This window comes from Diceros bicornis, chromosome 11 (assembly GCF_020826845.1).
Source record: "Diceros bicornis minor isolate mBicDic1 chromosome 11, mDicBic1.mat.cur, whole genome shotgun sequence".
Classification (NCBI taxonomy): Eukaryota; Metazoa; Chordata; class Mammalia; order Perissodactyla; family Rhinocerotidae; genus Diceros; species Diceros bicornis.
Window position 1 is genome coordinate 33339299 of NC_080750.1, and position 25395 is coordinate 33364693.

General features: G+C 36.3%; 1 protein-coding gene across 1 annotated transcript in view; it reads left to right on the forward strand.

The window, feature by feature from the left end:
* The window catches only part of SMARCA5 (SWI/SNF related, matrix associated, actin dependent regulator of chromatin, subfamily a, member 5), a 45781-nt gene that overhangs the window by 19629 nt on the left and 757 nt on the right, over positions 1-25395 (forward strand). The window contains exons 10-23 of the mRNA XM_058550126.1: positions 8215-8324; positions 10483-10709; positions 12846-12967; positions 13049-13201; positions 14734-14866; positions 17651-17799; positions 17986-18105; positions 19252-19362; positions 19693-19806; positions 19998-20120; positions 20876-21008; positions 21597-21715; positions 22149-22361; positions 24923-25030. Of these exons, the coding sequence (XP_058406109.1) occupies positions 8215-8324; positions 10483-10709; positions 12846-12967; positions 13049-13201; positions 14734-14866; positions 17651-17799; positions 17986-18105; positions 19252-19362; positions 19693-19806; positions 19998-20120; positions 20876-21008; positions 21597-21715; positions 22149-22361; positions 24923-25030 (1935 nt within the window). The remainder of the gene's footprint in view (positions 1-8214; positions 8325-10482; positions 10710-12845; positions 12968-13048; positions 13202-14733; positions 14867-17650; positions 17800-17985; positions 18106-19251; positions 19363-19692; positions 19807-19997; positions 20121-20875; positions 21009-21596; positions 21716-22148; positions 22362-24922; positions 25031-25395) is intronic.

Consider the following 25395-nt stretch of genomic DNA (forward strand, 5'->3'; position numbering starts at 1 on the left):
TCTTAAATCCAGTGACTGTGTATAAGTAACAGCTAATTTAGTGCATTGTGAGCAGAGTTGATAAGTTTTTTTTTTTTTGAACCTTTTTTTTTGAATCTTTTTTTTTTTTTAATGTTTTAATGGTTTCTAACATTGTGAAATTTTGGGTTGTACATTTTTGTTTGTCCACCACCATATATATGACTCCCTTTACCCCTTGTGCCCACCCCCCACCCCCACTGCCCCTGGTAACCACAGTCCAGTTTTCTCTGTCCATGTGTTGGTTTATATTCCACATATGAGTGAGATCACACAGTGTTTGTCTTTCTCTTTCTGGCTTATTTCACTTAACATAATACGCTCCAGGCCCATCCATGTTGTTGCAAATGGGACGATTTTGTCTTTTTTTATGGCTGAGTAGTATTCCATTGTATATATATACCACATTTTCTTAATCCAATCGTCTGTCGAGGGACACTTAGGTTGCTTCCATTTCTTGGCTATGGTGAATAATGCTGCAATGAACATAGGGGTGCATAAGCCTCTTTGCATTGTTGATTTCAGGTTCGTTGGATAGATTCCCAGTAGTGGGATGGCTGGATCATAGGGCATCTCTATTTTTAATTCTTTGAGGAATCTCCATACCGTTTTCCATAGAGGCTGCACCAATTTGCATTCTCACCAGCTGTGTATGAGGGTTCCTGTTTCTCCACATCCTCTCCAACATTTGTTGTTTTTTGTCTTGGTGATTATAGCCATTCTAACGGGCGTGAGGTGGTATCTTAGTGTTGTTTTGATTTGCATTTCCCTGATGATTAGTGATGTTGAGCATTTTTTCATGTGCCTATTGACCATCTGTATATCTTCCTTGGAGAAGTGTCTGTTCATTTCCTCTGCCCATTTTTTGATCGGGTTGTTTGTTTTTTTGTTGTTCAATTGTGTGAGTTCTTTATATATTATGGAGATCAACCCCTTGTCTGATGTATGTTTTGCAAATATTCTCTCCCAGCTGGTTGGTTGTCTGTTCATCTTGATTCTGGTTTCATTTGTCTTATAAAAGCTGTTTAATCTGATAAAGTCCCACTTGTTTATTTTTTCTTTAGTTTCCCTAGTCTAGGTAGGCATGTCATCCGAAAAGATTCCTTTAAAACCAATGTCAAATAGTGTGTTGCTTATATTTTCTTCTATGAGTTTTATAGTTTCAGGTCTCACCTTCAGGTCTTTGATCCATTTTGAGTTAATTTTTGTGAATGGCGATAGCACATGGTCCACTTTCATTCTTTTGCATGTGGCTGTCCAGTTTTCCCAACACCATTTATTGAAGAGACTTTCCTTTCTCCATTGCATGTTCTTAGCACCTTTGTCGAAAATTAGCTGTCCGTATATGTGTGGTTTTATTTCTGGGCTTTCCATTCTGTTCCATTGATCTGTGTGTCTGTTTTTGTACCAGTACCATGCTGTTTTGATTACTATTGCTTTGTAGTATGTTTTGAAGTCAGGGATTGTGATGCCTCCTGCTTTGTTCTTTTTCTTTAGGATTTCTTTAGCTATTCGGGGTCTTTTGTTGCCCTATATAAATTTTAGTATTCTTTTTTCTATTTCTGTGAAGAATGTCATTGGGATTCTGATTGGGATTGCATTGAATCTGTAGATTGCTTTAGGTAATATAGACATTTTAACTATGTTTATTCTTCCAATCCACGTGCATGGGATATCTTTCCATTTCTTTATGTCATCATGGATTTCTTTCAGTAATGTCTTGTAGTTCTCATTGTATAGGTCCTTCACCTCCTTGGTAAGATTTATTCCTAGGTATTTTATTCTTTTTGATGCAGTTGTAAATGGTATTATCTTTTTGAGCTCTCTTTCTGTTAGTTCATTATTAGCATATAGAAATGCAACTGTTTTTTGTAGATTGATTTTGTACCCTGCAACTTTGCTGTAGTTGTTGATTGTTTCTAATAGTTTTCCAACAGATTCTTTAGGGTTTTCTATATATACAGTCATGTCATCTGCAAATAGTGAGAGTTTCGCTTCTTCGTTACCTATTTGGATTCCTTTTATTCCTTTTTCTTTCCTAATTGCTCTGGCCAAAACCTCCAGTACTATGTTGAACAGGAGTGGTGAGAGTGAGCAGCCCTGCCTCGTTCCTGTTCTCAGAGGAATGGCTTTCAGTCTTTCCCTGTTGAGTATGATGTTGGCTGTGGGTTTGTCATATATGGCCTTTATTATGTTGAGGTACTTTCCTTCTATTCCCATTTTATTGAGAGTTTTTATCATAAGTGGATGTTGTATCTTGTCAAATGCCTTCTCTGCATCTATTGAGACGATCATGTGGTTTTTATTCTTTGTTTTGTTGATGTGATGTATCACGTTGATTGATTTGCAGATGTTGAACCATCCCTGCGTCTCTGGTATAAATCCCACTTGATCATGGTGTATGATCTTTTTAATGTATTGTTGTATTCGGTTTGCCAATATTTTGTTGAGGATTTTTGCATCAATGTTCATCAGAGATATTGGCCTGGAATTTTCTTTCTTTGTATTGTCTTTACCTGGTTTTGGTATCAGGGTGATGTTGGCCTCATAGAATGATTTAGGAAGTGTTCCATCTTCCTCTATTTTTTGGAATAGTTTGAGAAGGATGGGTATTAAATCTTCTTTGACTGTTTGGTAAAATTCACTGGAGAAGCCATCTGGTCCTGGACTTTTATTTTTTGGGAGGTTTTTGATTACTATTTCAATCTCTTTACTTGTTATTGGTCTATTTAGATTCTCCATTTCTTCTTGGTTCAATTTTGGGAGGTTGTATAAGTCTAAGAATTTATCCATTTCTTCTAGATTGTCCAATTTGTTGGCATATAATTTCTCATAGTATTCTCTTATAATCCTCTGTATTTCCATGGTATCCGTTGTAATTTCTCCTCTTTCATTTCTAATTTTATTTACTTGAGCCTTTTTTCTTTTTTTCTTAGTAAGCCTGGCTAAGGGTTTGTCGATTTTGTTTATCTTCTCGAAGAACCAACTCTTTGTTTCATTAATCCTTTCTACTGTTTTTTTGGTCTCAATTTCATTTATTTCTGCTCTGATTTTTATTATTTCTCTCCTTCTGCTGGCTTTGGGCTTTGTTTGTTCTTCTTTTTCTAGTTCTGTTAGGTGTAATTTAAGGTTGCCTATTAGGGCTTTTTCTTGTTTGTTAAGGTGGGCTTGTATCGCTATGAGTTTCCCTCTCAGGACCGCTTTTGCTGCATCCCATATGGTTTGATATGGCATGTTATCATTTTCGTTTGTTTCCAGATAGTTTTTGATTTCTCCTTTAACTTCATCAATGATCCATTGGTTGTTCAGTAGCATGTTGTTTAATCTCCACATTTTTGTCAATTTCCCAGTTTTTTTTTCCTGGTTCATTTCCAGTTTCATAGCCTTATGGTCTGAAAAGATGCTTGTTATGATTTCAATCTTCTTAAATTTATTGAGGCTTGCTTTGTTTCCCAACATATGGTCTATCCTAGAGAATGTTCCATGCGTGCCTGAGAAGAATGTGTAGTCAGCTGTTTTTGGATGGAGTGCTCTGTATATGTCTACTAGGTCCATCTCATCCAGTTTTTCGTTTAAGTCTAATATTTCTTTATTAACTTTTTGTCTGGATGATCTATCCATTGCTGTAAGTGGGGTGTTAAGATCCCCTACTATTATTGTGTTGTTGTTGATTTCTCCTTTTAGGTTTGTTAATAGTTGTTTTATGTACATTGGTGCTCCTATGTTGGGTGCATATATATTTATAAGTGATATGTCTTCTTGATGGAGTGTCCCTTTTATCATTATATATTTCCCTTCTTTGTCTTTCTTAACCTGTTTTATCTTGAAGTCTACTTTGTCTGATATGAGTATGGCAACACCTGCTTTCTTTTGTTTGCCATTAGCTTGGAGTATTGTCTTCCATCCTTTCACTCTGAGCCTGTGCTTGTCTTTAGTGCTAAGATGTGTTTCCTGAAGGCAGCATATTGTTGGGTCTTGCTTTTTAATCCATCCTGCCACTCTTTATCTTTTGATTGGAGAGTTCAATCCATTTACATTTAAGGTAATTATTGATATATGAGGGCTTAATGTTGCTGTTTTGTCACTTATTTTCTGGTTCTTTTGCATTTCCTTTGTTTCTTGTCCCATTTGTTTTGGACTGCCAATTCAGTTTGGTTGTTCTGTCTTATGATTCTTCTAGTTTTCTCTTTGTTTATCATATGTGGTTTTGCTTTGATTATTTGTTTAGTGGTTACCTTGAGGTTTGGGCAAAAAATCTTGTGTATGAGATAGTCCATTATCTGATAGCCTCCTATTTCCTTATACTAAGTCAATTCAGTCACTTTCCTCTTCCCCTTCTAAGTTGTTCTTGTTATACCTTATTCTATCTTGTGTTGTGGCTGTGTGTTTACAGTGATGAGGTTAAATTTATTTTTGGTGAATTTCTTCCTTTGATCTTTGACTTTAGTATTTAAGTGGTTGCTAACCTATTCCGGTAAAGATCTACTATTTCTCTGATTTTGTCTACCTACTTTTCTCCTTCCTCCAAGCTTTGTGTTCCCTTTCTCTTCTTTTTTTCAGGCCTGAGGGCCTTCCTGAGTATTTCTTGTAGGGAGCGTCTCGTGGCCATGAACTGCCTTAGCTTTTGTTTATCTGGGAGAGTTACTATTTCTCCATCATATTTGAAGGATATTTTTGCTGGATAGAGTATTCTTGGCTGAAAGTTTTTGTCTTTCAGTATTTTGAATATATCATTCCAGTCTCTTCTAGCCTGAAAAGTTTCTGTTGAGAAATCCGCTGAGAGCCTGATGGGAGTTCCTTTGTACGTTATTTTTTGTTTTTGTCTAGCTGCCCTTAATATTGTTTCTTTGTCGTTGACCCTGGCTAGCCTTACCACTAGGTGTCGTGGTGAAGTCCTTTGTCTGTTAATATATATAGGTGTCCTGTTGGCTTCGCTTACTGGTATTTCCTGCTCCTTCCCCAGATTTGGGAAATTCTCAGCTATTATTTCCTTGAATAGGCTCTCTGTTCCTCTTTCCCTCTCCTCTCCCTCAGGAATACCTATAATTCTTATGTTACATTTTCTAATAGAGTCAGATATTTCTCAGAGTCTTTCTTCATTTCTTTTTAGTCTTAGTTCTCTCTCCTCTTCCATCTGGAGTATATCTGTATTCCTATCCTCTAAAGTACTAATTCTTTCCTCCATATTGTCAGCTCTGTTCTTTAAAGATTCCAGATTCTCCTTTATCTCCTCCACTGTGTTCTTCATCTCCATCAGCACTGATTGGTTTTTCTTTATGATTTCAATCTCTTTTGTGAAGAAACGCCTAATCTCATTGAATTGTTTGTCTGTGTTGTCTCGTATTTCGTTGAGTGTTTTTATGATAGCTATTTTGAAATCTCTGTCATTTAGTTTATGGATTTCTGTGTCTTCGGGGTTGATTTCTGGGTGCTTGTCATTTTGTTTCTGGTCTGGTGATTTCATATATTTTTGCATTGTGGTTCCTGTGTTGGTTTTGTTTTTCCTCATCCTGGAAGTCTCTGGTTGCAATTTCCACCTGCTGCCACTGCCTGGTGGTAAAGGGCTGTGTAGTCTAAGCCCCCTGCGCTCTGCCCCGGTTTTTCTGCTGCGATCCGCAGTTTTTTTTTTTTTTTTTTTCCCCCCGCTGCGATCCACAGGTCCAGTTGTTTGATCAGGTCTGCCTCGGATCGCTAGGTCTGGTCGGTTGAGCTGCAGAGTCCGGGTTGCGGGGAGGGGGGAGCTCTCTCTTTTGCCCTCTGGGTCCCTGACATGGGAGGCTTCTTATTTGCCCCTCTTTATCCGCTCAGAGTTGATATGTTTTTGCTGTGATATATGGGTTTGTTCTTTCTGTGAAGATTCACAAGTAAAAGTTGGTTGGTAGATAGAGAAATTTCTCTAACAGACCACAGATTAGGATAACCTGACCAGCAAGATAAAGCCAGACCCTGGAAGCATGGCGTATAAGGCCTTTCATGACTCAACTCAGCGTTTCTCATTTTCTGTTGACATTTCAGTCTAGATAGTTTTAGGCGGACAGGGAAGTTGGTTTTCTTGTTTAACAGCATCCTTGACATTCTACTCACTAGAGGCCAGTAGTATGCCCCCATTTGTGACCACCAAAAATGTTTCTAGGCGTTACAAATGTTCCCCTGGGGGGCAAAATCGCCCCCTGCCCCCCCAACAATTTAACCTAACATTCTATAGCTTCTATTTCACTTCTTGTATCAAGCTTTAATTTGTTAGAATTGCTGATCCTGCTGTCAATTTTCTGTAAACACTGCTACTTCCAGTCTCTTTGTCCTTGGTTATATTTTCTACTACATATAGTATCCCCTGTCCTGCCCTCTTTACTAATACCTAGTCCAAAGCTCAGTGGTGTTACCTTCTCCACTCAATACCCAAGATGAGGCCAGCCTAGAGACTTTATCCCATCTTTAATAATCTTGGCATTCTAACATTATCGGACTTTGCACAGAGTATTGAAATGATTAATTTACAAGTGTTTTTCCTGCTGCATTGTAAACACAAAGACAGGAAACATGTTAAGTCTTTGTATCCCTAGCACAGTGCTGGGCTCATAGTGGATATCTGAACAGGGGAAAAAAAGTTAAGTTTGTAAATGTTCAAGTTTTTATTCCTATATAAATTAATTATAAAGTGCTTTAAAATTCTTACATACTGAAATTTTGTTAAATATTTGAAGGTGATCTCCTAGACAATTATATTTAAGTTTAATGGCATTTAAGCATGTAAGCACTCAATTTAGATTAACTTATTTGAAAGATTTTGGAGTGTATATGTAGACTGTGCTTTAATAAATATGTTGGTACGTGTAGGTAAAGCAGACCAAAACAACCCACACAACAGAATCAACCAGTTTTGGCATCTGTTTATTTTGTTCAGGGAGTAGTATGAAGATGCTTATCAAATCAGAGAGAAGAGGTCTGGTAGCTACCTTCCTATAGTCTGTCTTGAAATTCCCACCACAGCTCCTGTGGTCTAATGGAAGAGGATATTTGGAATCAGCATGGGTATATTTAGGAATGAGATAATTCTTAGTTGATGTATCAGTTTTGCAAACCCGCCCCCCAAAAAAACTTTAGTAGTATATATTTTAATAACCTCAGAGTTTATGGATTGGCTGAGTGGTTTCTATGCTGGTTTTAGCTGGATTCATCCAGTTGCGTTAACCTGGACAGTTCTGGAAGAGGACCAGTGGGGCTGAAGGTCTTCACTCACATGTCTGACAGTTGGTGCGGGCTACCAGCTAGAGCTATACCATGTCCTTACATGATTATATTAGAGAAGTGTTGCCAGTTATTTTTCTCACCAATTTTTGATTTGTTTTGTGATGATCATATTTTTATATGCTAGTGTAAATAGAACAAAGGAAGATACGAATGAAGGGATATCTTTATCTTTAGTTTTATAAGTATTTTACAGTTTATTATGAAAATGAATGAACTACTACATACCACATGGATCTATCTCACAAACATAATGTTGAATAAAAGAAACCAGACATAAATGGGCATATACTGTATGAATCTTACATATAGAAAAATAACAGGCAAAACTAATCTATGATAAAATGTAAGAATATTGCTTACCCTTGGGGAGGAAAGGGGGAATTAAAATGTTCCCCTGGGTTACAAGAAGTTAAAGAAGGTTACAAGAAGGATTTCTGGGGTGTTCTATTTATCTAGGTGATGGTTACGTGGGTGTGTTTACTTGATTAAAATTTATTGAACTATATACTCATGATTTGTATCCTTATGGTCTACTTTCATAAGGAAAAGTAAGTTTAAAAACTGTAACCGAAAGGCATCTTAATGTGGACCTAGCCATTTCTTAAGTAATGTGAGTCTACATGCAAGTAACTAGTTTTAAACCTGAAAGGCAGTGAATGTTGAAAACATCATCTTTACAATTTACTATTATTTTCAGTATTTTATGACAGTATAGCCAAGTATATACTCATTATATATGTTGAATAAATAATGGTCTTTTATTATTATCCTTCAGGAACTCAGTAATAATAAATTATTATATATTTGGAAGGGAGAAGTCCTAAAAATCACTTGATATTCAAGCAGATAAATTTCTTTTCCATGTGTTTAATAGACAATTTTGGGATCCTGAAATAATACTTAGATTACAAATAAGGTTGTCTCCGTTTCTTTTTCTGTTTTAAGGTTTTGCGTCCATTCCTCCTTCGTCGAATTAAGGCTGATGTTGAAAAGAGTTTGCCTCCAAAGAAGGAAGTAAAAATCTATGTGGGTCTCAGCAAAATGCAGAGGGAATGGTATGTGTTCTGAGATGTTTTTGAAATCACTATTGATTCTTCACTAACTTTCATTTGTATTTTGTTTTCCTAATTTGCATCTTCAAGGAATTCCTGTTTGCTGGGTTGAACTCAGCCTGAAGAGTTTTCTGGTCCTATAGTGTAGGGCTTGCTAATCAAATTTGTGATACGAAGTCTTGAAACTATTTGATGACAGCATCAGGGTGGGAGGTTTATGAATCCAAAAATTAAACTTGGCATTTAATTAAACAGGGATACATATAAAGCCCTCTACTTGGGTTTTTAAAAAAGAAGGTATGGTGGCACAGATGTGAGACATGAATAACTGGGTGGTTCGTAAATACTGGTTCATGGATTAGTGCTGTTTTTGATGAAGTTGGAGATTGTAGAGATATGAGAAAACTTAAGTGCTTTCTTTTACCCCATAAAGTTACATTTATTTAATCTAAAAGACTCCGTTCTGAGTTGTTTTATTTTAGGCAGGATAAAATGTCTTTTTGTGAAATTACGGTGATGATACATGGTAGCTGTTTTTTTTTTTTAAGTTACTTATTTGTGTATTTTTTTTGCTGAGGAAGATTGGCCCTGAGCCAACATCTGTTGCCAGTCTTCCCCTTTTTTTGCTTGAGGAAGATTAGCCCTGAGCTAACGTCTTTGCCAGTCTTTCTGTATTTTGTACATGGGTCACTGCCACAGCATGGCTGACGAGTCATGTAGGTCTGTGCCTGAGGTCTGAACCCACAAATCTGGGCCACCGAAGTGGAGCGCCCCAACTCTACCCACTATACCTTGGGGCTGGCCCCCATGGTAGCTATTTTTAAACACTCGTATGGGGCAAAATAAAAAAGTTAAAAACGTTATGTTTCTTTTATCTTTTTCATTTTTTTTAAAAGTTTTATGAATGTATGAAATCCAGAAGGCTAGAAACAACTGATTTAGTATTTAATTTTTATTTTTTGTATATAGAAAGCTCAACATGAATCAACAATGTGAAGTGGCCGCAGAAAAAGATAACTGTTACCTTAGCATGTATTAATATAAGTGTAGTGTTCAAAGGAGGGAGATAAATAGCCACCCTGTTCTTTACTGGTTACGCCACATCTCAACTGTATTCAGTTCCATAACTGATAATGATAAATATTTACAAGGGGCTGGAGTTGTTCGTAAAAGGACAGAAAGGATGTAATGTAAAGAAACGGGCATGTTATCTGGAAAGAGAGGACCACTCTGGAAGATAGGCATCCTAAATGTCCTCAGAACTTTTGAAAGGCTTTTATAGGGTAGCAAAGATATTAGGCTTGTCTTGTATGGCTCTAAAGTACAGAACTAAGACATGAGTCAGTACTAAGGGAAGACAGATGTTTTTAGTTAAACATGTTAGTGAACTTTATATTAGTCTGAATTTTGATGGAAAGGTCTGCCTCGAATATTTTGTGGCCCATAATTGGAGTTGTTAAACATAGATTGCTTAGATTATTCAAGTTATTTTGTTCAGAGGATTCAAGGTGCTGAGATTTTGGTACTTAGATTGTTACTTCCTGCAGGATAATATCTAAATTCTTAGTATACACGCAAGACTTTTTGCACTTCAACCTTAGGCTATGGCTGTAGCTTCATTGCCCTCCTATCTCCCCCCAACTCCCATGTACTTTTACTTATATTTAAATCACATTGTATTCATCCTATTCTCATCATCCTGCCTTACCCTCTCATGATTCTTCCTCCCTTCTTAGGTCTTAATGTTCTTACCCAAACACTACACTAGCTACACTGAATAGTTATTGAATAGTGGCACTTTTCTGTTGGAAAAGGCTACAAATTAAAACTATGTTTAAAACTTAACATTTTAAGTTTTGCTTAATTACTTAAAAATGTATCATATTGCTTTGTTTGAATTCATCCCAAGGAGACGATTTTATACTGTTTTGGGCCTCAAGGCCCAAAGCATAACGGTGAACATTAGAACACTGGGGGCAATAAAGAGAAATAGAAGAAAAAAGGAAGGTTGTAGATGGTAAACTCCTAACTACCCCTTACAAGTTGGTGGGTTGTTTTTTTACAGGTATTTGGGTTGAGATGGGGAAGGAGATTAATGTAAAGTGGCAGGGACTGGTGAAGGAACCCTTGAGCTGTCTTAAAATATTTTTCTTGTCAATAGGTATACTCGGATATTAATGAAGGATATAGATATACTAAACTCTGCAGGGAAGATGGACAAAATGAGGTTATTGAACATCCTGATGCAGTTGAGGAAATGCTGTAATCATCCGTACCTATTTGATGGAGCTGAACCTGGTCCACCTTATACGACAGATATGCATCTAGTTACCAACAGTGGCAAAATGGTGGTGTTAGACAAGCTGCTCCCTAAATTAAAAGAACAAGGTATCTGTGTTAATGGTATTAAATTGAGAAGTAATGAAAACTGTTTAAAAATTCTGTTGTTAAAATGAGGGAGTGCTACGTTTTGAAATGACTATTCTGGCGCTCGATAAAGTTGAGGTGTGGGACATTAAAAAACTTGATCCATTATCTGAGCTCTATCTCTCCTCTCCCCCTGCAATTTTAGGCCTTAAATCTTTTAGAAAGTGATCAGTAGTTAGGGCAGCCACACTCCCTGGATTTTGGGAGAGAGTTCTTATTTTATATATGTTTTCCTAGAAATCTGTGTCAGGGTTTTTTTAATAAGATGCCAAGAATGTTCTTCCTACCCATACACAGTTCCCAGATCCTTTGGTAGATAGTGGTGGTGTGTTTCATAGTATTGTTTTTCAATTATTTATGTGGATTTTTTAATTAAACATGTGCATGTACCCAAAGCAATTTTATTTATGACATGCTGACTTTTTATATGAAAATCAGTATGTCTGTGGTATGTGTACAGACTTATTTAAATTACATGAATGTAGAGCGAACTTAATATGAAGCCAGCTTCAACAATTATGAACTCATGACAAAACTTGTTTTCATATACCATAACTTCTTTCTTCCTCCCAGATTGTTTTGAGGCAAATCCCAGACATCAAGGCATTTTACACACAAATGACTCATTCTGTAATATGAAGTATACAGTCAGATTTCAAATTTCTCCATTTGTGTTTCTCTGTATCTTTTGATACGAATGACAGTTGTACCAGTAGATGAATCTCCTGTAGGATACTGACTATCAAAAATATCGTAAGATGGGGCCAGCCCAGTGGCGCAGTGGTTAAGTGCGCATGTTCTGCTTCGGTGGCCCGGGGTTTGCAGGTTTGGATCCCAGGAGTCCACTGATGCACTGCTTGTCAAGCCATGCTGTGGTGGCGTCCTGTATAAAGTAGAGGAAGATGGGCATGGATGTTAGCCCAGGACCAATCTTCATCAGCAAAAAGAGGAGGATTGGCATGGATCTTAGCTCGGGGCTAGTCTTCCTCACCAAAAAACAAAAAAAAAAAAAATTGTAAGAGTTGTCAGTGAATTGGTTTACTTTTTTCTTGTTCCTTTTGTGCCTTTTTGTGGAAATATATTTTCTAAAATGCTTTCCTTGGAAGCTAAGTAATTAAAGGAATTGAATTGATGGGGAGGAGTGGCGAGAACTTGGTAGAAATACTCAGATATTAATGAAAGCTATATTAAACTCTGCAGGGAACATGGAGACTTTTGAACATTCTTATGCATTTGGGGTATGGGAACATGGGACAACAGCAGATTATCAGCCTCAGCTTCCAAGACAAGATAATTTCATAATCATTGTTTTTCATAATGATCCCTTTGTCTTCATACATTCTTTTGAAGGCATTGTGCAGCTGGCTGGAAGGCAGTTGAATAATTTGAATCATGTCATAAGTGAAGGGCAATCAGTGTAGATGTGAGGCACACCTTTATGATCTTTCAGTCTGGAATGGTCTTCAGAACTAGAATGATACCCCAGGGTGTTGGGTGTGTGTTGGAGGATGGAATGTTATTTTATTTATTTATTTTTTTGTGAGGAGATCAGCCCTGAGCTAACATCCGCCAATCCTCCTATTTTTTTTTGCTGAGGAAGATGTCCCTGGGCTAACATCGGTGCCCATCTTCCTCCACTTTATATGGGACGCCGCCACAGCGTGGCTTACCAAGCAGTGTGTTGGTGCACGCCCGGGATCCGAACCAGCGAACCCCGGGCCGCCGCAGCGGAGCGCGCGCACTTAACCGCTTGCGCCACCGGGCTGGCCCCTGGAATGTTATTTTTAAATGTATGTGGGATAAAAAGATGATTGTCTCAGCCTTTGGGGTGGCAAGACCTTCCAGGCCAGAGGCAAATACCCTTTTCTGTTTACCTTAGTGTGTTGTACAAATATTACAACCATTTCTATTTGTGCCATGATGTGGGGCATAACTGATTTGGATAAAAAATAATGTACAGTTTATTTCTTATAACCAACTAGGTAACTTGTAATTAAGGGGTGATTGGTTAGTCTTAGTTTTGGTTGGCCTTAAAGTTTTAAATAAATTATTTTTACTTTGAATCTTCTGATAATGGGCTATTTTATTCACCTATAGGTTCACGAGTACTAATCTTCAGTCAGATGACGAGAGTATTGGATATTTTGGAAGATTATTGCATGTGGAGAAATTATGAATACTGCAGATTGGATGGGCAGACACCGCATGATGAGAGACAAGTGAGTAAAATGTGAGGAGGGGAGATAAAAAATCATCAGATTAAATAGTTTTCTGACATTTGTTTTAATTTATGTCCATAGGAGTCCATCAATGCATACAATGAACCAAACAGCACGAAGTTTGTGTTTATGTTAAGCACACGTGCTGGTGGTTTGGGCATCAATCTTGCTACTGCTGATGTAGTAATTTTGTATGATTCAGATTGGAATCCCCAAGTAGATCTCCAGGCTATGGTAAGAGATAACAAATAAATATATTCTGTGCTTAATAGATGTGTTAGAGTAAGCTAATAAACAATCTACAAATGTCAGTGACTTAACCTAGTAGAATTTTATTTTTCTCTGACCTAGTAGTTCATTGAGGGTATTTTGCAGGTGATCGTCCATCTAAATTAGGGTATTTCTGTCGTACAGCTTTGGCATATCTTAGGACCTTGGAGTCCTGCTGTGTCCCCTGTATCCTGATGCCAGAAGGGAGATAGGAGAGAGCTGAGGATTATCCAGGAAATTTTTTGTGGGTCAGGCCTGAAAGTGCCCCCACATTCTTTGGCCAGCACTCAATCACGTAGCATTAACGGATTGCAGGGAGTTGCTAAATGATAGTGTAGTTGTGTCCTAGGAGGAAAAGGAAATTGGTTTGGTGAGCTACTAACCCATCTGCCACATTAAATGCTTAAAATTTACGTCCATGTGTGGGAGTACCTTGACCAGATCAGGAAAATCATTCTTATGTTGAAAAAATTTATGATCTGTAGATTAATTTGAAAACTTATGAATTCTTAAGTTTGATTCTTTTTCTTTTTGTGAGGAGGATCAGCCCTGTGCTAACATCTGCCAATTCTCTTTTTTTGCTGAGGAAGACTGGCCCTGGTCTAACATCAGTGCCCATCTTCTTCCACTTTATATGGGACACCGCCACAGCATGGCTTGCTAAGTGGTGCGTCCGTGCACGCCCGGGATCCGAACCGGCAAACCCTGGGCCGCCACAGCGGCCCGTGCGCACTTAACTGCTTGCGCCACCGGGCCAGCCCCCAGTTTGATACTTTTAATGACTTGACCCATGGTGTTGGTGACCATGAACCCAACGGTTAGATCTCTGGTGTTGGTCACTTTAATCTTGTCCTCTTTGTGAGGGTGACTGGGGAAAATTGATCAATTAGAAATAGGGATGTTTTGTAGGAATATGTTTCGTGAACTTACCAGAATTTAAACAGAAAATAGAATTCAAATTAATTTGGCTACTTGTATGTAGTTAATTGAGTGATATTTAAAGACTAGGATTTTTATATTCTTTGTGGAGTTCATTTGTTTGTTACTTCTTTCCCTAATAGCTGTGAAAATTTAGATTTGATTTAGGTAGAAAAACATTTTGAATTTAAACCTAAGAAAAAAAGATTAAAAAAAAATCTTTATGATCAGACTTAAAAATTACAGTTTTGTTTGTCTTGTCTGGAGATATTATGTGTGTGTTATCTCGGTATAACCTAGTAAAGTTAATCTGCTAGTTTCTCACAGATTCAGCAACTGTGACACGTTCTGTACACTCTTAAGTTTTGCTTGTGAGATAACCAATTAATTTGATTGAAACAGAAATTTTTGAGAATTTAAGAAGAATTAATGTACTATGAACCTGTTTTTAGTATACATGTGTATTTTAAAAACCATTGTATACATGAACTTATTTTAATTTTGTTTCTTAGTATACACATTCAGATGTTATTTATGTGAATTTTTAACTATTCAAAATAACACGGTAATTTGCCTAGGACCGAGCACATAGGATTGGACAAACCAAGACTGTCAGAGTGTTCCGATTTATAACTGATAACACTGTAGAAGAAAGAATAGTGGAGCGTGCTGAGATGAAACTCAGATTGGATTCAATAGTCATTCAACAAGGTGAGCCTTAAAACTTTAAAAACGTACCAAGTTGGATTGATACATGTTTTTTCCCTGGATTTTTGAGGAGATTCTCACTACTAAGCACCTGCTGACTCAAGCTAGCAGCCAACAATATTTGTATTCTACAGATAGTGAGCTTTAGTTTTGTTGTTAAGAGGGTGGGTTTGGGCTCAGGAAGGTTGAAGTTTTAATATTGACTCTGCCAGTTAGCAATTCTTTTACACTATCTGTTTCCTCATCTATTAAATAGGCGTAAAGGGAGCTACTGTTTAGGATTTTTAAGGATTAAAGGTGATAATGTATAAAATACCCAGTATTCAGTGTGGTACAGATTAAATAGAGCTGTGGTCTGTGTGATTTACGTGTCCTAAGTACTCTATTGATTACTCTGGGGGATACTGAAGAAATAAAAAGTATACTCAAAGAATCTGATTTTATTCTTTTTTCTAGTCTGCAATTTACTGAGCAGCCCCCACCAGATGCCAGACACTGTTCTTAGTGCTAAGAATACAGTGGTGAATGAAACTGACAAGTGTTCTTGTTTTAGAGGAGTTTATAGTTTAGTGAGAGGGAGACACAGAATAAACATTTATGTAAATCGGACTAGAGAGTGAGAGTGGGATTTTATTTTGGATTGATTGAAGGAAATGTCAAGTTCTCATGTCAGAGTAGCTTTAAAGGAAGACGGTTATGTTCTCATGAAGCTCACAATAAAGTTAGCGATGGGACTTGTAAAATGGAAAAATGGAAGAAACCCTTGATAACCTCAAGCCCTCATTGGTTTCTTTCCTTCTCAAATTGCATCATGAATGTATACTTTTTATCTGTAAAGCTGAGAATGTATACTGTTAGACTGTTCCTGGTTATTCCACGTATGTGTCTTGGTTTTGTCAACCGGTCTCTTAGTATCCGTCCATGTATGTAAGGGAATATTACGTTTCTTTGATATCCCATAGTGCCAACCATAGTGTTAGCCACATGTTTGAATACATGAAGACAGTTAACACTTGCTTATTATTCGTTGTTTTTGTTAATAATTGCTTAACATTGAGTGCTTACTTTGTGCCAAGCAATGTGCTAAATACTTTACATCCCTTATCTCCTTTAGTCTTCATGGTAGTTGGAGATTGGCATCAGATGTAGAGGCAAGTCACTTGTTCGTCTCTGTTAACTATGAGAGTGAAGTGTTTAATGAGAAAAGTTACTGGGGACTTCTGGGGCTTGCCCAACAGTGAGGTTTCTCATGGGTGACGTAATGGCTAGTTTTTTTCTCCTCCATATTCACCCATGTTTTTAGAAAAACACCTGCCTTGTGGTTCTTGTTCTCAATTATTCTCGTGTGTGAAACATTAAGATTAAACAAATATTCATTTACAATCAACTTAGAAAAGCTGTTTGTCTTTTGACTTAATTTTTTTTTTTAGTATTTACTGGGGCAAATTTCAGAGCAAAATTTTGTGCTAGTAGTTTTGTTAACCTCATTTGTAGACATATTAGTTGAACAGCAAGTGCATACCTCATGTGCATACCTCTGTGTTACTGTCTTATGGACTAAGGGACATAATTAAAAATCAGAGAATACACAGAAGCACTTTTATGTCTGAAAAGCTCCCTTCTTGTCCAACAGGGAAGTAGTTTCTGTATACCTAGGAACATTTTGATTGCAGTGAGACAGCTTTCAGTCCAAAGAAATATGTTCTGTGGATGTATTCTAATTTTGAACATAACAGATGTTCGGTTGTGCATTCTCTTAGGTATCCAAAACCACGATAAAAGTAGTTAATGAAGTTGTAGAAAACAACTTGAATCTTTATCTACTCATTACAAGTTAGTTGGAGTACGAAAATTGAAGCTTTATGTGAATGGCCTTTGAGGATGGAAACAATTCTTTGTGGTATTTTGTTTTTATGCCTATATTTTTGGAAATAGATCGTAGGGTTGGCCAAATTCCTGCCAGTGGAAGATCTTAATTAGTTTTCTGGTGTTGGATTTGTTCTATGATCAAAATAAGCTTTCAACAGTTTTCAGTTCTTAAGATTAGAAAGTTTTCAGAAATGATGTATATTTCAGTCCTTACATAAAAATTGGCATTATGAAGGTTTTCTGTACTTCAATTTTCTAAGTAGAAAAAGTCGATTTGGGAGTATTAGTATGTTAACATCTTTCTGCTTATCAGAAATTTTTTGTTTATAGTGCTCTCATCTGTTAACACCTGAAAAAAAATCTTGCTAGTATCAGTTTTCACATACACGAAATTACTGTTATTCACCTCATACAAAAATATTTTGTGTGTGTGTGAGGGAGATCAGCCCTGTGCTAACATCTGCCAATCCTCCTTTTTTTTTTTTTTTTTTTTGCTGAGGAAGACTGGCCCTGGGCTAACATCTGTGCCCATCTTCCTCTACTTCATATGGGACGCTGCTACAGCATGGCTTTCCAAGTGGTGCGTCAGTGCACGCCCGGGGCGAACCGGCGAACCCCAGGCCGCCACAGCGGAGCACGCGCACTTAACCACTTGTGCCACCGGGCGGGCCCCCGAGACTATATTTTATTGAGACAGTATGCAACAGTGTCATTACATATTACTCTTTAGGAATATTTCAAAGCCTCCAACAGAAAATTTGGCATTAAATTTTATGTAAAAATGAAAGTTAGCAGATGTGAATAAAGAGAAGTGATTTATGTTTGAGGCAAAATGACACAGTTATTACATCTAACATTTAAAATTCCAAGTTTCCAGTAAAATAAAGTTTAACAGTATACAACATAATCTTTTTTCAGGAAGACTTGTGGATCAGAATCTGAACAAAATTGGGAAAGATGAAATGCTTCAAATGATTAGACATGGGGCAACACATGTATTTGCTTCAAAGGAAAGTGAGATTACTGATGAGGATATTGATGGTATTTTGGAAAGAGGTGCAAAGAAGGTGAGATGTAGATTAAATGATGATGTTTTTAATATATAAAATACTTTAAACCAAAACTGAGGAAATATTTGTTACGTGGATTATAAAAAGAAGCTTCTGTGCACTGTAAAGCCTAATTCATTTTGACGACTGTTCTTGTGCTTTTTTGTCTTCTCAGTCTAATAAGGTGTTCCTTTTGTTCCCTAGACTGCAGAGATGAATGAAAAGCTCTCCAAGATGGGTGAAAGCTCACTTAGAAACTTTACCATGGATACAGAGTCAAGTGTTTATAACTTTGAAGGGGAAGATTATAGAGAAAAACAAAAGGTAATTTAGAAAGAGTTTTTGGTTACTTGAAGGCTTTATTTTACTTGAAACTTGGAATTTTTAAGTGTTAGGTATAATGCTTTGTAAGTTTGTCTCAAACAGCAGTCATTTCTATTTATTCACATCTAAATTATTTTCATTTTTATGTTAAATTTAATGCTAAAATTTTCAGTTGGTAAGCTCTGAAATGTTTTAGAAGTTTATGTAATGAAGCTTACTGTACACCATTCAGTATATTGTGAAATATACTGAAATATATTGTGTGGGGTGAATACAGTAATTTGAGATAGTTGAAAATTAAAATTATTGACAAGAAAATTGTCACATTATTAGATTTTTTTTTTTTTTTTTTGTGGGGAAGATCAGCCCTGAGCTAACATCCGTGCTAATCCCCCTCTTTTTGCTGAGGAAGACGGGCTCTGAGCTAACATCTATTGTCAGTCCTCCTCCTTTTTTTCCCCCAAAGCCCCGGTAGATAGTTGTATGTCATAGTTGCACATCCTTCTAGTTGCTCTATGTGGGACGCAGCCTCAGCATGGCCGGAGAAGCGGTGTGTCGGTGCGCGCCCGGGATCCGAACCCGGGCCACCAGTAGCGGAGCGTGCGCACTCAACCGCTAAGCCACGGGGCCAGCCCCTAGATTTTTTTTAACAGCAGAGAAATGACTGGTAATAATTAAAGGAAGAAATTCCCTAATTTCGTAAGTAATACTTGGAATTATAGAGAAATTAGAAAATTTCTACAGGGTAGAAGAAAAAATAATTCTAGTGTTTTTCTTGTTAACATTTAGACATGTATATCGTCCAAATTTTTTCTAGGCTAAATATATACATCTGCGTTTTTCTCCTAATTTGTGTTGTAGCATACATTCTGTAGCATTTTTTTTTTCACCCAACAGAATTATTAATTTGGTCAAAAAATACTTATTGAATGCCTGTGCTATTCACTAGACACCGTCTTATGTGTTACAGTGTTGAGGAAAGTATTGCAGTCCCTACCCTCGTAGAGCTTATTAGTCCAGGATTTTATGAATATCTTTCCATTTACAAACAGTTGTAATGATGTGCGTAGTGTGTGTTGTATTCAGGTAAGATTTGTGACTGTATATAATAAAAGTTGCTGATTTGATTTGTTTCCCATTTGCTAGATTGCATTCACAGAGTGGATTGAACCACCTAAACGAGAAAGAAAAGCCAACTATGCTGTTGATGCCTATTTCAGGGAAGCGCTTCGTGTCAGTGAACCTAAAGCACCCAAGGTGAGTTGACGGAGCACAAAAGTTTCTAAAAATATTAGAAATGTAAATTATTTTTCTTCTTATATTCTTGCAATAAAAACAGATTGAGAATGACATTTTATCTGATTTCTAATAGTGTACCTCCTTGAGATTGTAGTTGTTAAAAGTTTTCTAAAAATTAGTTTTGAATCTATGCATTTAAAATTTGATTAATGTTCAGTTTTATTAAAAGATACATTCAGTTGCTTAGAGAATTAGTTGCTATGGTTTATGGAATAAAGAAGATTAGGGGTAAATTTAAAGCAAAATAGTTTCTTCTTTATGGACAGTACTACTTTTATTTTTCTTTAGGCTCCTCGACCTCCCAAACAACCCAATGTTCAGGATTTCCAATTCTTTCCTCCACGTTTATTTGAATTATTGGAAAAAGAAATTCTATATTACAGAAAAACTATTGGATACAAGGTAATAGAAATAATACTTTGTTCATAATTAATCTGGTTTGTGTTTAACTTAAGACAAATACAGGATATTGGTATGTTTTCTTTTATGGTTGGATTAAAATTTATGAAATGTCATTTAATTGGTTAGGAATTTAGTCTGTCACATACTTTCTAAAATTTACTGATTGAGGACATAAAAAATATTTTTTTTAGGTACCTCGAAATCCTGACCTACCAAATGCAGCACAGGCACAAAAAGAAGAACAGCTCAAAATTGATGAAGCTGAACCTCTTAATGATGAAGAGTTAGAGGAAAAAGAGAAGCTTCTAACACAGGTATAGCCTTCAATCAACGCAAAATTGAGTAACCGATATTTTGTAAGGTACTGTGTTAGGTTGTGTTGGGGTATACAAAGAAGTAACAAGTTCTTGCTTTCAAAAATGGAATAATTGGAGACGATAAAGCATGGGCATATGGGTAAATGCTACATTTTGATTGTCAGTAGCTGCTAAGGTAGTTAAGAAAGATTATAGATTTGCACTGGCGTTGACAGAGTGGGTATCCTTTTGATCACCATTCTGTTTTCATCTTTCTTTTCCTGTGAATCTTTCACATTGCTACTGAGTTACAATTCTCAGTTACATATCTTTGCTTGGTACTTTTTTGTTTAACATCCTTTAGGGTTCAAAAAAGGCCTTTCAGAATCTGACCGTAACCTACCTTTAAATAAGCTTCATTTTCCTGCCATTTTCCCACTTTCTTCTATCTCTACTCTTTAGCCTCTGTTCATTCTTCCTGGCAAACTCCTACTAATCCTTCAAAGCTCAGCAAAAATGTCACCTTTTCAGGCAGCATTCCTTACTCTCTTCCACTCAGATTTAATTGCTTGGGTATCTAAGTGATGTAATGCTAAAAGTGCATATCTATGTACATGAAAAGTTACCACTTTAAAAGAACTTAATTAAAACAAGATAAACCAGGAGTGACTGAAAATTATTTTCTGTAATACTTAGAAGCATTGGTAAAGTATGATAGTGTCTTGTCCAAGTTCAGTGTGCTGTGATTAAATATTGTTTCTATTGCTTTGAAGGGATTTACCAATTGGAATAAGAGAGATTTTAACCAATTTATCAAAGCTAATGAGAAGTGGGGTCGTGATGATATTGAAAATATAGCAAGAGAAGTAGAAGGAAAAACTCCGGAAGAAGTCATTGAATACTCAGGTAATTCTTTTATTATTGTAACAGGTCTAAGAATATTCTCAGGCTTTTGGAGAGCTGTTGGAAATATTTTCTTGCTCTGAATTATGTTTTGATAAGCTAAATTTTGCCACAACGTAGTGCCTTATTTTTTTCTGTGTTTTTAAAACATTGAGTTAGAAAATGTCCCCTTCTTAAAAACGGCGTAGTTTTTAAGTTTTTTTACCCTAGGTAACTAACTATAGGTCACTGAATAATGGTGCTTTCATTTTTATTTCATTTCTCTCCCTAACTTCTCAAGAATTACGTGCCTATTTCCTGAAGTCAGTTGGATTGTCAGGTGTATATGTGTAGTTGTGCTGTGATGAACCTGCTTAGAATTTCAAAATAGCAGAAATTTAAGAGTTGAGAGATACTTAAATCATCTAGTTCATCTCATTTTTTTATAGTTAAGGAAACTGGGAAATTTTAAATGACTTACTTTGTAGTAGTAGATGTGAAAGAAATGGAAACATTTCTTAATTAGCAAGTAGAATAAGAGCATTTACGATAAGTTATATTTCTCCCCTTTGCTCCACTCATCCTGTCTGTCTTACTTTTACTCTTTTACAGCTGTGTTCTGGGAAAGATGCAATGAGCTCCAGGACATAGAGAAGATAATGGCTCAGATTGAAAGGGGAGAGGCAAGAATTCAGAGAAGAATTAGTATCAAAAAAGCACTTGACACGAAGGTACTTTGTGTATTAATAAATATGGTAGTTAATAAAATAACTCCTACCTGTGAATATGAGTGTTAAAGTAACTTTATAAAGGAAAAGAATGATGGTTTAGAATTAAAGTTTTCTTCCAAGAAAAACATTCAAAAGTTATAGGTATTCTCAACAGAATTTACCTCAGTATTTCAGTTGATATATCTGGGTCAGAGGCACTAGGATTAGCTCTTTCCTATGTAGTGTCAGAAAGTCTGAGTATATATTTCTCTTTAGAATAATAAGGACTATGAAGTTGTTTCAGGATAGCGATTATATAATATAATTGAGGTGCTTTTGGTACAAAATTCTGACTAGAAATACAGCAGTTTTAGCTAATTTTACTAAAGCTGAATTTGAAGTATAAATTATGTAGGATTTATATTTTATATAATATAAAATCTGACTTTGATAGATTGGACGGTACAAAGCACCTTTTCATCAGCTGAGAATATCATATGGTACTAACAAAGGAAAAAACTATACTGAAGAAGAGGATCGTTTTCTGATCTGTATGCTTCACAAGCTGGGATTCGACAAAGAAAATGTTTATGATGAATTGCGACAGTGTATTCGAAACTCTCCTCAGTTCAGATTTGACTGGTTTCTTAAATCTAGAACTGCAATGGTGAGTGCTTTGTGGCCTTTTTGTGTAATGTAGCAAATGGTTACAGAGTAAGTGTATTTTTTAGTTTCTTAAGGTAACTTTTTAAATTTTATTAAGAGAAGATTGTGGTTCCATTCTATCTTTTTGTGTGTGTGTGTGTTAGGAAGATTAGCCCTAAGCTAACATCTGTCGCCAATCCTCCTCTTTTTACTAAGGAAGATTGGCCCTGGGCTAACATCCATGCCCATCTTCCTCTACTTTATATGGGATGCTGCCACAGCATGGCTTGATAAGCAGTGCGTTGGTCTGTGCCCAGGATCCGAACCTGTGAACCCCGGGCCGCAGAAGAGGAGCACACAAACTTAACCACTACGACACTGGGCTGGCCCCCCATTCTCTTTGAAGTTAATTTTTGTTACAGTATTGGTAGTATCATAGGTTAAATCAATTCCTTAGAAAACAGTTCATGTCCACAGTTAAAGATCTAATATCATAGGCAACTGAAAAAGGTTATTGGTCCCATCCTTTAATATCACGTCTTTTTTTTTTTTAGAGAACTTAAGCAGGTTTTTATTTATTTATTTATTAACATTTTATTTCTTTTATTGCGGTAGCGCTGGTTTATAACATTATGTAAATTTCAGGTGTACATCATTATACTTCTATTTCTGCATAGATTACATCATGTTCACCACCCAATGACTAGTTACAATCCATCACCACACACATCACATGTCTTTTAACATCACTATATATGATAGGGCTAGTTTTTGATATTAAATTTAATCAGGTTCTAAGTAGGAGGAAATGTCACCATCAGTTTCAACTTCTGAATGGGATGATTAGAATGTAAAATTTGCACAGTTCAGAGTTTTGGTTTTGTAAATGAACAGGTTTTGATAAAGAGAGGACTTACTGCACTCAGGCATCTGCCCATAAGAATGCTGAGTCTGGGCTATTGTAAAATAGCTTAATGTAGTAAAACTCTCTTTGTACTGATTTAATGCTGGGTTTTGTTTTAATTCCCAATATCTGGCTATTTCTGATGAGGAAGTTCTGTTTCTAATGGCCTAGAATTAGAATCCAGAAAAGTTGAGCTTTGATGAATTGCTTTTTCTTATGTATTTTATCACCTTTGAACTTTTCACTTTGTCTTGAGTTCTGCAGGATGGTGATAATGCCAAAAAAGTTCTGTAGTCTTTTAAGTTTGGGATCTAAAGTTTAAACATTTTATATTTATAAGATTTTCATCTGTGTTTGAAGTATATCGTCACTCTGGAGGATGCGGGATAGTGTGCAGTCTTGTCGTGTTTGACCACTGAAGGATTTTTGTTTTTGTTTTTGTTTTTTTCAGGAAACATCAGGGGGGAGGGGGGGGCGCTAGTGTTCTCTGAAACCCTGGTTTGGGAAATGTTGCCCTGCAAATGCACTGTAAATGTGTACTTCGAGGAAAGACAGATTCAGTTGCTGTGAACTCTACCTTATGTCTTTTTAAGTAGTAAGGAAGAATGATTTTGTAGTGAGGGAAGCAAGATGCAGTGTCCCATTGATTTACTAGTACAATACCGTGGTCTAAAACTGAGCGTTACTTCCTAACGTGTTTCATGTTAAGGCACGTATAAAAAATGTTAATATATGTATGGCCCCCTGTGATAAACATTGAGGCATAATTCTTGCCTGAGAGCCAAGAGGGTTCATAGCTTAGCACATCTGTAACACGTTCTGGCATGTATGCCTCAGTACACCTGTTAAGGGAAAGACAGAACTTTGAGGTCGTGTACTGCCTTCTGTCTCTATATGCTATCACAAATTTTCTAGACCTTGTTTGGTGTATTCTATAAAATAGAATTTAAATGATTTTGTCATGATTGTGTAGTATTAGTATCACTTAGTACAAGAAAAATAAAAAACAATTTTGCTCAGTAAGGAAGGGAGCTGCTAGCCAGCAGTGATTCAGATGGACTTCTTTTTTCTTCAGGGTTATCTACTACTTCTACACTGTACTTTAAATTTTTTTCTGGAGGCTGCATAGATTGCTGGAGAGAGAGAAGGTAGAACTCATCACAGACTTCCACGGCTATTTTTCCAAAATTGGGAAAGGTGGCATGTGATATCTTGACTACCATAATTCTACTGATAATGCTTTTAAGACAACGATTATGTACACCTTTATTAAAATTAGTTCTAGTGGATTTTGACCCTCAAATATACGCACTATTAATTTTTTTAAGTTTGGATGTAAATGATAGTTCTCAGGCATAGCCACTAAGTAGCAGTGTTGGATATATTATGAAATGTTCCTTTTCACTGTTTTAATTCTTAAGTGAAGGAAGGATTTATGAAGAATACACAGCAGTATGGCTTTAAATAAAGAAGTAAAAACATATATATTTTTTATCCTCGTAGCATGGATTGTGTATGGAAATCAGTTCCTTTTTGCTTTGTAAAATTTTATCTCTTGGGAGTGTGTAAGTGATTTTATATTACCCTATTAAACCATACCTTTGTTTTAAAGTTGTAATCATGAACACTTGTAGAGGGAAAATACAAGGTTACCATGTAAATTTATATTTACAACTCAGGAGCTCCAGAGGAGGTGTAACACCTTAATTACCTTGATTGAAAGAGAAAACATGGAACTAGAAGAAAAAGAGAAGGCAGAGAAAAAGAAAAGAGGACCAAAGCCTTCAGTAAGTATTCATGAATATGTAAATATTTTCTTGGAGGACTTAATTTTTTTCTTTTTAAGAATTTGAACATTACTTGGCTATCATTGATATGTTAGTCTCTTTTTTGTTTTTTTGTAAATGGTATAGCCTTGGGTAGCTTAAAGTATAGATTAAACTTGATTGCATTGTGTGGGGAAAATCACATTATGATGGTAGTCCATAGTACGGGGATTCGTGAAAATATGGGAAGGTATGTCTTGTGAATGACAAGGGCCTATACTTGACGTTGGGAATACAAGTTATAATTTTAGAATATTTAAAGAAATATTAGGAAAACAACGGCTTTTACAACCTTTGCTATTGACTTCTAGCTTTGATTTATTGTC